The following is a 13,800-nucleotide window of genomic DNA, read 5'->3' as shown; positions in this document are numbered from 1 at the left end:
TTCTTAAATCACTAATTTATCAAAAGATTAGCTCAATATCACTATAACTATTTGAAATCTCACAGATACTATCCAGAACAATTTATATCAGTTTTACCTATTAAAAGAAAGATGAAAACAGACTACAAATACCAGCAAACTTTTACATAACAGAAAAAAATTCAAAACTTTATATGTCTTTACATTAATAGCTTAAACAAATAAACCTCTAGTACACATAACAAGAATCAAGTATCTCTACATACCACTAGGTATTTTAAAATTATATTGGGAAAAATTGCTTTTCTCTATCTACAGCATTGACATTATAAGTTTCAATCTTGCTAATCCGAAAAGGGATACCTTTATTCAAACAGGTATTTAGCAACATAAAATCTAATTAGCAAAAACAAAAACAAACAAACAAAAAAGAAAGAATCAAGACAATCAAAGAGTAAAGGGAAAAAGAGATCCAAGCTTCTCAAACATACCTTAATAATACAAAAGTAAGAAAGTACTTAAAAAAATAAATGCAAAAAAAAATTAAGGAAAATAAAAACAAATAACAGTTTTTTATGATCAGAATTTTTTCATAAATTGAAAAAAATATATAGATTTGTGTTTAAATCTAAATTTTTTAAACACTAAAAATGAAGTAATGAAATTTTGTTATTTACTTGTTTCATTTATCCCTGACTTTTCTTGAACTAATTTGAAATTTTCTTGGCAAAAATATTGGAATGGTTTACCAATTTCTTCTCCAACTCATTTTACAGATGAGTTACTGTGGCAAAAATGGTAAAGTGACTTACCAAAGGTGACAAAGCTAGTAAATGAGCCTGGATTTTGAATTCAGTTCTAACTCCAAACCCAGCACAATTAGCTTTGAAAACAAACAGCAAAAGATGTACTAAAAGATAGGTACAGATATATTAAACTCAATAAAAATTATCAAGAAATTGCTATTGCAATAAAATCACATGACTAAAAAATAAAATTTGAAGCTGAAAGAAAATTGATCAAGAGCTAAAATATTATTTTAAATGTTAATGAAAGGATATCTGAAGAAAATAAGATAAAGAGAAGTGAAAAATTTATAATAAGGACAAGTTTAGCATGATGGAAAAAGCAATATCACAGTACACAGGAGGGAATAGCTGAAAATAAGGGTCTACAATAACTTCACATTCTTAAGGAGTAATAAAAGGTTTATGTGGAAAAACAACAAAAACATTTTAAAATGGAATTTTAGGATAATTACAATTCCAAAGATTGTTAGAAAAGGTCTGTTTCAGTTGAGGGCAGGAGGAGGTGACCAGTCACAGACAGGCATGCAAGCAGAGAATGGAGGCTAATGTGCACTGTGCAGATCTGGGGCAGGATGCAGTATCTGCCGGCGGTGCAGACTCCACAATGTGGAGAATCTATAAGAAGGAATAAACAGCAGTATTGGCCACCCTATCCTGGTTGCAAGCCAATAGATCAGCAGAGAAGTTATAAAACATCCAACACAAACACAAAGGATAAATAGTAAACCCCAAAATGTCAAAGTCTCATGGGACCTGGCCATGCTCATTAAGCACCGAGAAGAAGTCAGCATGGACGCAGCAGGCTGAGGCTGCTTTGCTGAAGTAAAAGCTTTGGAGTAAGCTTAGAAAACCTCTCTTGCCCTAAAAGCAGATCCTAATTTAAAAAAAAATGAGTAAAAAGGCAACGAGAAGTCTAACCATAGATAATTTCTATAGTGAAAGAGAACAACAGATTTCAAACCCAGAGGACACTAAAAGCAGATTTTCTCCAGATGAAGACCCAAAAGGTATAACTTAGTCTCTATAACACAAGGCTCTCCTAGAAGAAATTAAAAAGTGGATGAAAAAAGGGCGAGAAGAAAAATGGGGAAAGGAAAGGAAAATTTTGCAAAAGGGTTTGGAAAAGGCATATAACTCATTGAAAGATAGATTTTACAAAATGGAAAAAGAAAACAACTCCCCAAAAAACAGAATTTGTGAAATGGAAAAGGTAAATAACTGCTTTAAAAAAATTTGTGAAATGGGAAAAAAAATTCCATAGAACAAAACAACTCATTTAAAAACTCAATTAAGCAAATACAAAAAGAAAAAAAAAATGAAAAAAAATACTTCACTAAAACCAGAACTGAACAGATGAAAATGACTCATTGAGACATCAAGAATTAATCAAGCAACATCAAAAAAAGGAAAAAAGAAAAATGTAAAATACTTACTTGGATTTGTAAAGCAACAGTTGTCAAAAACCATTTGGCACTATATAAGACATAAAATAATTGAGTAGTAGAATAGATTGGGTTCACAGAACAAAATAATCAATAACTACAGTAATCTAGTATTTGAAAAACATAAAGACCCCAGTTTTTGGGATAAGAACTCACTAATTAATAAAAACTTCTGGGAAAATTGGAAATTAGTATGGTAAAAAGTAGACATTGACCTACACCTAACACTCTATACAAAGATAAGATTGAAATCAGTTCATGATTTAGACATAAAGAGTGATCTTCTAAGCAAATTGGAAAATCAAAGGGCAGTTTACCTCTCAGATGTGTGGAGAAAGGAAGGAATTTGTGGCCAAAGAAGAACTCAAGTGTATTACTGAATACAAAATAGATATTATATTAAGTTAAAAAGGTTTTGCACAAATAAAATCAATGCAGACATGATAAAAAGGGAAGCAATAAAGTAGGAAAAAATTTTAACATTTAAGTGTTTTAATAAAAGCCTCCTCTCTAAAATATATAAAGAACTGACTCATATTTAAAAGAATTCAAGCCATTCTCCAATTGATAAACAGTCAAAGGATATGAACAGGCAATTTTCAGATAATGAAATTGAAACCATTTGTAGTTATATGAAAAGGTGCTCTAAATTATTATTGATCAGAAAAATGCAAATTAAGACAACTCTGACATACAACTGCATACCTCTCATCTTGGCTAAGATGATGGGAAATGATAATGATAAATATTGGAGGGGATGTGGGAAAACTGGCACAATAATACATTTTTGGTGGAATTCTGAACTGATTCAAGCATTCTGGAGCACAATTTGGAATTATGTCCAAAGAGGTTTCAAAATATGATTATCTTTTGATCCAAGCAGTGTTTCGCCTGGGCATATATCCCAAAGATTATCTTAAACGAGGGAAAGGGAATGGCATGTAAAAAAATGTTTGTGGCAGCCTCTTTGTAGTTGTAAGGAACTAGAAACTGAGTGGATGTCCATCATTTGGAGAATGGCTGAATAATTTATGATGTATGAATGATATGGAATATTATTGTTCCAGAAGAAATGATCAGCAGGATGATTTCAGGGCTGGAGAGACTTACATGAACCGATGCTAAGTGAAATGAGAAGAACCAGAGATAATTGTACATGGCAATAACAAGAATATAATCAATTCTGATGAACATGGCTCTTTTCAACAATGAAATGTTCAGGCATCTTCCAATGATCTTGTGATGATAAGAGTCATCTACACCTAGACAGAGTACTGTGCAAACTGAGGGTATATTACAACAAAACATTTTCACTCTTTTTGTGGTGGTTTGCTTGAAATGTATTTTTGTTATCACTTTTTTATTTTTTTGATTTGATTTTTATTGTTCAGGAAGATAATTGTATAAATACACATACCTATATTAGATTTAACATATGTTTTAACTGTGTTTAACATATATTGGATTACATGCCATCTAGGAGAACTAATGGGGGAAGAAGGGGGAAAATTAGAACTTGAGGTTTTTCAAAGGTCAGTGTTGAAGAAATTATCCATCCATATGTTTGAAAAATTAAAACATAAAAAAGAACTTTTAAAAAGCATGCATACCTTTTAATCCAGCAGTGTTTCTACTGGGCTTGTATCCTAAAGAAATCATAAAACAGGGGAAAGGGACCCACATGTGCAAAAATGTTTGTGGCAGCTCTTACTTTAGTGGCAAGCAACTGGAAACTGAGTGGAAGCCCGTCAGTTGGACAATGGCTAAAGAAGTTGGTATATGAATATGATGGAATATTGTTGTTCTATAAAAAATAATCAGTAGGATGCTTTCAGAGAGGCCTGGAGAGACTTGCATGAAATGATGCTAAGTGAAATGAGCAGAACCAGAAGAACATTATACATAACAACACCAACATAATATGATGATTTCTGACAGATGTGGCTCTTCTCAGCAATAAGATGCTTTAAGCCAATTCCAATGGCCTTGTGATGAAGAAAGCCATCTGCACCCAGAGGGAAGACAGGGAGAACTAAAGGTGTATCTCAACATATTATTTTTGCTCTTTTTGTTCTTTTGTAATTGCATTTGGTTCTTTCTCATTTTGTTTCCTTTTTGATGTGATTTTTCTTTTGCAGCATGATACTTGTGGAAATACGTTTGGAATAAATGCACATATTTAACATATTAGATTTCTTGTAGTATAGGGGAGGAGTGGGGGCAAAGGAAGGAAAAAATCAGAACACATAGTTTTGTAATTATAAATATTGAAAATTATCTACATATATATTTTGAAAATAAAAAAGCTTTAATTAAAGAAAAAAGAAGTAATAACAGAAGCCACAAGATTGACTTATGCAAGAATCTAACATTCATCAAGCCTAGACATATCATATGTGAACTCCAGAATGGCAACAATTTATATATTTAAAAAAAAAAAAAGCTAAAGACACTTCTAGGAATGGAACCAAGATAGGAGAGTGAATCTAGGAAGCTGCTCAAGCTCTCCCATTTCCTTTGAAAAATGACATGAAACCAAGCATTCCGCAGAGTCTGACAGAATGACATCACCCTCCATTTAAAAGTAGAGTGAAAAAACTTCAAGAATGGTCAGTCTCACTGGAGTGAAAGGGGTGTTTATTCAGTTCAGCTCAGACAGAATTTGGGAAAATCTTTGAGACGATTTTAATCATGGCAGATCAACTACTGAGCCCCTCACTCCTTACATAGTAGTAGAACAAAAAAGTGGAGTGGCCTCCAGTCATAGCTCAGAAAGCAAATTCTTAGAAATCAGGCTTTTCTTGGAAAGAACAGGCAAAGCTGCCCCCTGCAAATTCAAGGCTCAGAGTTCAAAGCCAAGGCTCAGAGGTGCACAGGAAGCCTGGAACAATGTCCCCTTTACTCCAGGAGCAGAAATCAACCATAAAATTCACAAAACAGGAAACACAAAAGGGGACAAAAAAGGAAATGAGGAAGAAACAGAAAGAGAACTTGATAATAGAAAGCTACTATCATAATAGGAAATATCAAAACACCAACTCAGATGAGGACAAACGATCCACAAAAGAAATACCAAAGAGTGATACAAATTGGACTCAAGACAAAAGAGGCTTCTTGGAAGTGCTCATAAAAGACTTTAAAAGGAAAATGAGAAGGAAAGAAGAAAAAAATTAGAAAAGAAATGATAAGTATGCAAGAGAGAGTCAATAATTTGGAAAAAGAAAGCAATTCCTTAAAAAATACAATTGACCAAATGCAAAAAAAAAAAAAAAATCCACTGGGAAAAAAAAACATTTGAAAAGCAAAATAAATCAAATAAAAAAGATATAAAAACAAACTGAAGAAAATCACACATTAAAAAGTAAAATGGGGAAAATGGAAGCAAATGACTCTAAAAGACATCAAGAAATCAATGTAAAATAAATTGGAAAGGCTCAAAAAATGGAAGAAAATGTAAATTCCCTCACTGAAAAAGCAGCTGAACTGGAAACCAAGGGAAAAACAGTTTAAAAATTGTTGGTCTACCTCAACTCCATGATCAAAACCAGAGTCTGGATATCATTCCTCAAGAGGTCATCAAGGAAAACTGCCCTGATAGACAAGAAATAGAGTAGGGGCCAACAGTCATTGAAAAAATATCTATGAATCACCTCCAGAAGAGATCTAAGAAAAAAACTCCAAAGAACATTGTTGTAATATTCCAGAACTATAATCTCAAGGAAAAATACTATAAACTTCCAGATAAAAGCAATTCAAGAAGTGACAATCAGGATTACTCAGAATCTGACAGTGTCTAAAATAAAGGATTGGAGGACATGGAGCACAATATTTCAGAAGTCAAAGAACGTGAGGTTAAAACTAAGAATTAATTACCCAGCTAGACTGAGCATCATCTTTAAGGGGAAGAGATAGATCTTCAGTGAAGTAAGAGACTCAATCATTTCTGTTGGAAAACAAACAAACAAACAAACAAACAAACAAAAAAACTAAGTAAACAAAAAATTTGATCTTCAAAGACAGGATTCAGGTATAGAAAGGAAACATAAGAAAATTATATGTAATTTAAATATTAAACTGTTTACATCCCTAGATGGGGAAATGATATTTGTAACTCTTGAGAATTATAACTGTTAGTAGAGGGTGTGGTTGTGGATGAGCTTTCATGTGATGATATCAAAGAAAAAGCCATTAAGGGATTTAAAAAAAGACTATACTGGGAGAAGAGGAAAGGGGAGGTATAATGGGATAAATTAGATCATATAAAAAGGCACAAATTATTACATGATAGGGAAAGAAGGAAAGTAGATGAACATTTTCTGAAACTTATTCTCATCAGTTCAAGTTCAAACAAACAAACTTAATCATTCAAATACGCATAAAATTTTTTCTTACCCAGCAATGAAGTAGGGGGAGAAAGAGGAAATAAAAATGAGGGGCTGGATAGAAGGAAGGGTAGAAAAACAAAGACTAAGAGAAAGGGATAAAAGAATAGGGAGGAGTGATAGAAGATAGGGCAGATAGTGGGTGAGATGGATTAAAAACAAAACACTAGTAAGGAAGGATAGGGTGAAAAGATAGAACTAAAATATATACAGGGGAAAAAACAGGATGCAAAGTTGATAATCATAACTATGAACTTAAATAGAATGAACTATGCCATAAAATGGCAATGAAAAGTCAAGTAGATTAAAATATAGAATCCTACAATATGCTATTTCCAAGAAACATATTTGAAACAAAGAGATATAAAGGGAGTAACAATAAAAAGTAATGTAATACCCTTCAACTGAAGTAAAAAAATAAAATCGGGGGGGGGGGCAGAGTCAAGATCACAGAGAGGACACAACTTCTTTCTGATCTTCTCCCACAACCATCAGCTAATTACCAAATCTAGCCTCTGAATTAGTTCTGGACAGGCAGAATCCATGAGAATTGGGAATGCAACAAATTATCAGCAGAAGATAATTTTGAAGATCGTCAAAAAAGATCTGTCTCAGTCAAGCACATAGGGAGGTGGCCAATCACAAGCAGGACGAGCATGCTGTGCAGACCCAGGGCAGAATGTGGAATCCACAGGCTGGTATAGATTCTGCACAGTGGAGAATATAGGGCGTGGATTCTACAGCAGTGTTGGCTACTCTGCCATGGCTGCAACCCTGTAGATCAGCAGAGAAGTTAAAAAAACATCCAACACAAACACAAAAGGTAAAGAGTGAACCCCAAAGCACTGGAGTCTCATGGAACCTGGCCATGCCCAACCAGCACCAGGAGTGAGTCAGCACAGAGTCAGTGCAACTGTTGCACCTTTGCTGCCACTTGTAGAGGAAACTTGGAAAACCTCCCAAACCCTAAAAGAAGATCCCAATTTTTTTCAAAAAAATGAGTAAAAAAGCAAGAGAACTATTAACTATAGATAGTTTCTATGGTGAAAGAAAAGAACAGATTTCAAACTATGAGGAGACTAAAAGCAAATCATCTCCAGATGAAGTTCCATCATGCAAGGCTCTCCTAGAAGAAATTTAAAAGAATATTAAAAGAGACCTAGAAGAAAAACGGGGAAAGGAAATGAAAACTTTGCAAGATGTTTTAGAAAAGGCATATAACTCATTAAAAGATAGATTTGACAAAATGACAAAATTGAATTGAGACAAAAAGGAGTATACTTTATTCCTGGCAGTTCATGGAACCTACACAAAAATTGACCATATGTTAGAATATAAAGAACTCAAAATCAAATGCAGAAAGGCAGAAATAGTAAAAGCATTTTTTCAGACTATGATGCAATAAAAACTACATTCAACAAAAAGTTAGGGAAAAATAGACCAAAAAGTAATTGGGAACTAAATAATCTCATCCTAAAAAATGAATGGGTGAAACAGCAAATCATAGACACAACTGATAATGTCATCTGAGAGAATTAAAATAATGAGACAATACACCAAAATTATTGGGATGCTACTGAAGTGGTAATGAGGGGAAAAATTATATCTCTAGATGCTTAATTGCATAAAATAACAAAAGTGCAAATAAATGAATTGAGCCTGTAACTAAAAAGCTAGAAAAAAAGCAAATTAAAAACCCCCAATCAGATATCAAACTTGAAATTCTAAAAATAAAAGGAGAAATAAATAATAGAGTAAAAAAAACCTATTGAATTAATAAATACTAGTTATTTTTATGAAAAAATTCAACAAAAGCAATAATTAAGAGATACTTTAGCCAATGTTATGCCAATAAATTTGATAATCTATGTGAAATGGAGGAATACTTACAAAAATATAGATTGCTCAGATTAACAGAAGGGGAAATAAATTAATTAAATAGTACCATTTTAGCAAAAGAAATAGAACAGGCTATTAATCAACTCCTTAAGAAAAAATTTCCGCGGTCAAATGGATTTATATGTGAATTCTAACTATTCCAATACTATATAAACTATTTGAAAATACAAGGAATGCAGGATTCCTACTTAATATCTTTTATGACACAGACATGGTACTGATACCTAAACAATGTAGAATGAAAACAGAGAAAGAAAATTATAGACCAATCTCCCTAATGAATATTGATGCAAAAATCTTAAATAAAATATTAGTTGGATAATATACCATGACCAAGTAGGATTACGCAGGGCTGGTGCAATATTTAGAAAACTGTTAGCATAATTGATAATGTCAATAACCAAATTAACAAAAAACATAGGATTATCTCAATAGATGCAGAAAAAAACATTTCATAAATTCCAACACCCATTCCTATTAAAATAAACACTAGAGAGTAGGAATAAATGGACTTTTCCTTAAAATAGTAGCATCTATTTAAAACCATCAGCAAGCATCATATGTAATGGGGATAAATTTGAATCATTACCAATAAGATCAGGGGTGAAACAAGGTTGCCCACTACTACCATTACTATTCAGTATTATATTAGAAATTCTAGCTTTGTCAATAAGTGAAGAAAAAGAGATTAAAGGAATTAGAGTAGGTAATGAGGAAATAAAATTATTACTCATTGCAGAGGATATGATGGTATACTTAGAGAACCCCAGAGAATCAACCATAAACTTATTAGATATAAGTGACAACTTTAGCAAAGTTGCAGGATACAAAATAAATCCACACAAATCATCAGCAATTGTATACATCATTAACAAAATCCAACAGCAAGGGATGCAAAGAGAAATTCCATTTAAAATAATTGTCGATATTATAAAATATTTGGGAATCTATCTGCCAAGGGAAAGTCAATAGCTATATTTGCAAAACTTCAAAACACTTTCCACATAAATAAAGTACGATCTAAACAATTGTAAAAGTATCAAGTGCTCTTGGATAGGCCGAGGGAATATATAATAGAGATGACAACACTACCTAAACTAATCCCAAGAAACTATTTTACTGACCTAGAAAAAAATAACAACAAAATTCATCTGGAAGAACAAAAGGTGAAGAATTTCAAGGGAATTAATGAAAAAAAATCAAATGAAGGTGGTCTAATGGTACCAGATCTAAAACTATATTATAAAGCAGCAGTCATCAAAACCATTTGATATTGGCTAAAAAATAGATTGGATGATCAGTGGAATAGGTTAGGATCACAAAACGAAATAGTTAATAACTGTACCAATCTAGTATTTGACAATCTAGTGGCCCAAACCACCAGTTTTTATGATGAGAATTCACTATTTGACAAAAACTACTGGGAAAATTAAAAAGCATTATGGGAGAAACTAGGCATTGACCCATTCTTAACCCTGTACACCAAGATAAGATCAAAATGGGTTCATAATCTAGACATAAAGAATGAGGTCATAAATAAATTAGAAGAAAATAGGACAGTTTACCTCTCAGACCTGAGGACAAGGAAGGAATTTGTGACTAAAGAAGAACTAAAGATTTTTATTGATCACAAAATAGATAATTTTGATTATATTAAGCTAAAAAGTTTTTGTACAAACAAAACTAATAAAGCAAGATTATAAGAGAAGCAATAAAGTAGGAAAACCTTTTTATATTCCAAGGTCCTGATGAAGGTCTCATTTTTTTAAATATATGGAGAATTGATTCAATTTTGTAAGAAATCAATCCATTCTCTGATTGATAAATGGTCAAAGGATATGAACAGACAATTTTGAAATGAAGAAATTGCAACTATTTATAGCCACATGAAAAGGTGGTTCAAATCACTACTGATCAGAGAAATGAAAATTAATACAACTCTGAGACACCACTACACACCTGTCAGATTTGCTAAAATGACAGGAAAAGATAATGACAAATGTTGGAGGGGAAGTGGGAAAACTGGGACACTAACACATTGCTGGTGGAACTGTGAATGAATACAACCATTCTGGAGAGCAATATGGAACTATGTTCAAAAAGTTATCAAACTGTGCATACCTATGACCCAGCAGTAGTACTACTGCGTTTTTATCCCAAAGAGATCTTAAAAGAGGGAAAGTGACCCACATATGCAAAAATGTTTGTGGCAGCCCTTGTTATACTGGCAGGAAACTGGAAACTGAGTGGATGCCCATCAACTGGAGAATGGCTGAATAAATTGTGATATATAAATGTAATATAATATTATTGTTTTATAAGAAATGACCAATAGAATGATTTCAGAGAGGCCTACAGAGACTTACGTGAATTGATGCTAAATAAATGTGCAGAACCAGGAGATCATTATACATGGCAACAACAATAATCATCAGTTCTAATGGATGTGGCTCTCTTCAACAATGAGATGATTCAAACAAGTTCCAATTATTCGGTAATGAAGAGAGCCATCTACACCCAAAGATAGGACTATGGGAAATGAGTGTGGACCACAACATTCTTTCTGTCGGACTATCTGCAATCTAGGGGAGGGAATAGGTGGAAGGAGAGGAAAATTTGGGACATAAGATTTTATAAGGGATCAGTGTTGAAAAATTAGCCATGCATATGTTTTTTATAAATAAAAAGCTATAATAAAAAAGAAAAAAAAACTAGTGGTAGTAATTGTGATCTCTGATAAAGCAAAATTAAAATGGAACTAATTAAAAACATAAGGAAAGAAAGAACAGCTTGATAAAGGGTACTGTAAACAATGAAGTAATAATGATATTAAATGTACATGAACCAAGTAGTAGAGCATACAAATTCCTGGAGAAGATATTAAGATAATAACAGGAATAAAGCAACAGCAAAACTCTTTTAGTGTTGGACCTCAACTTTTCCTGCTAAAAATCAGACAAATCTAACCGCAAAATAAACAAGAAAGAAACTAGGGAGGTTAATAGGATCCTAGAAAACCTAAATATGATAAATCTCTTTGATTTAATAGAAACTAAATGAATATACTTTTTTTCTTGGCACCACATGGCACCTACACAAAAACTGACCATGTATTAAAGCATTAAAACCTCACCATGAAATGCAGAAACACAGAAATAGTAGAAGCTTCCTTTATAGACCACAATGCAATAAAAATTATATTCAAATAAAAGCCAAGGAAAGATAGACTAAAACCAATTGAAATTAAATAATCTAATTCAAAGAATGAGTCCATCAAACAAATCACTGAAACAATCCATAATGTAATCCAAGAGAATGTCAATAATGAAACAATACAATAAAGCCTATGGTATTCAGCCAAAGAAGTTCTTAGGAGAAATTTTATATCTCCAAATAGCTACATGAACAAAATAGAGAAAGAGGAAATCAAGGAATTGAGCATGCAACTAAAAAAATTAAAACGTTAAAAAGAACAAATGAAAAACATCCAATTAAATATCAAATTAGTAATTCTGAAACTCAAAAGAGAAATTAATAAAATTGAAACTAGGAAAACTATTGAATTAATTTTAAAAATTAAGAGTTGGTATTAAGAAAACACTAACAAAATAGTTAAAGCTTTGATTAATTTGATTAGAAAAAAGAAAGAAAAAAAAAACAATTCACTAGCATGAAAAATGAAAAGGGTGAATTTACCAACAATGACAAAGAAATTAAAGAGATAATTAGGAATTACTTTTTCCAACTGTATGGCAGCAGATATAGCAATCTAACCAAAATGGATGAATATTTACAAAAATATATATTGCCTGATCTTATGATGATGAGAGCTATCTACACCCAGAAAAAGGTCTGTGGGAACTGAGTGTGGATCACCACATAGCATTTTTACTCTTTGTTGTTATTTGCTTGAATTTTCTTTTCTTTTGCATTTTTTTCCTTTTTGATCTGGTTTTTCTTATGCAGCAATATAAGTGTATAAATATGTATGCCTATAATGGATAAATATATATATATATACATATATATATATATATATATATATATAAATTGCCTAGATTAACAGACAAGGAAATAAATTACTACAATAGTCCCATTTTAGAAAAAAGAAACTGAAGAAGCCATCAATGAACTCCCTAAGAAAAAATCTCCAGAGCCAGATGGACTTACAAATGAATTCTACCAAATATTTAAACAATTAATTCCAATACTATGTAAACTATTTGGAAAAATAGGTAACAAAAGGAGGCCTGCCAAGTTCCTTCTATGACACAAATATGGTACTGATACTTAAAGCAGGAAGAGTCAAAATTGAGAAAGAAATTAAAGATTAATCTCCCTGATGATTATTGATGCAAAATATTTAAATATCATATTAGCAAAGATATTACAGCAACTTCTCAGCAACGTATGCACAATCAAGTGGGATTTATACCAGGAATGCAGGGCTGGTTCAATATCAAGAAAACTATTATCATAATCATTGATATCAGTCTCAAAACTCACAGAAATCATATGATAAGCTTTATAAATGTCAAAAAAGCTTTTGACAAAATACAGTACCCATTGCTATGTAAACCACTAGAGACCATAGGGATAAAGGGAGCTTTCCTTAACATAATAAACAGTATCTATGAAAAACAAACAACAAACATTATTTGTAAAGGAAAGAAGCTGGATACATTCCCAATAAGATAGGGGTGAAACAAGGATGCCCATTATCACCACTATTATTCAACATTGTACTAGAAATATTGGCTTTAAGAATAAAAAAATTAAAGAAATTAAAGGAATCAAGTATACCTGCAACAACAAATAATATTAGCAGTCCAATACAAATTTAGAAATATTCCATCATTGCATAGAAGTGATCCTGGATTAGAGACTTGCTTGGTCATAGGTTATAGGAAATTTAGTTTTTAAATAAATAACATTGGGATAATCAGACAAAATACTGTATCTCTGCCCAAATAAAAAAAGAAACTGAAAAAACCACATCTTACCTTTGAAGAAACAGTCCTTGCTATGGACAATGTAGATTTTCTTTTTCTGCAGACATGAGGCCCGGTGTAGCTCACAATGGTTTTCATAAAATTTGCCATCAGATCCACATATTGGCATGTAAGTGGACTTGCAAGTTTCCAAACATTGACATTCTGGCATCTGAGTCTCTTCATTTACAATACAACGACTACCTCGGCCACAATGGTTATTTTCACATGATGCATGTAGACCATCATGGCCAAAATACACTAAAATGGAAACAAGGAAAAATGTAGAAAAGGTTTA

General features: G+C 32.3%; 1 protein-coding gene across 2 annotated transcripts in view; it reads right to left on the bottom strand.

The window, feature by feature from the left end:
• Positions 1–13,800, bottom strand: part of FSTL4 (follistatin like 4) — a 790,888-nt gene that overhangs the window by 463,969 nt on the left and 313,119 nt on the right. For both annotated transcript variants that reach the window (XM_031953062.1, XM_031953063.1), the window contains exon 4: positions 13,515–13,763. In XM_031953062.1, the coding sequence (XP_031808922.1) occupies positions 13,515–13,763 (249 nt within the window). The remainder of the gene's footprint in view (positions 1–13,514; positions 13,764–13,800) is intronic.

Source organism: Sarcophilus harrisii, chromosome 2, assembly GCF_902635505.1.
Source record: "Sarcophilus harrisii chromosome 2, mSarHar1.11, whole genome shotgun sequence".
Lineage (NCBI taxonomy): Eukaryota > Metazoa > Chordata > Mammalia > Dasyuromorphia > Dasyuridae > Sarcophilus > Sarcophilus harrisii.
This window is presented reverse-complemented; position numbering and strand designations above follow the sequence as displayed.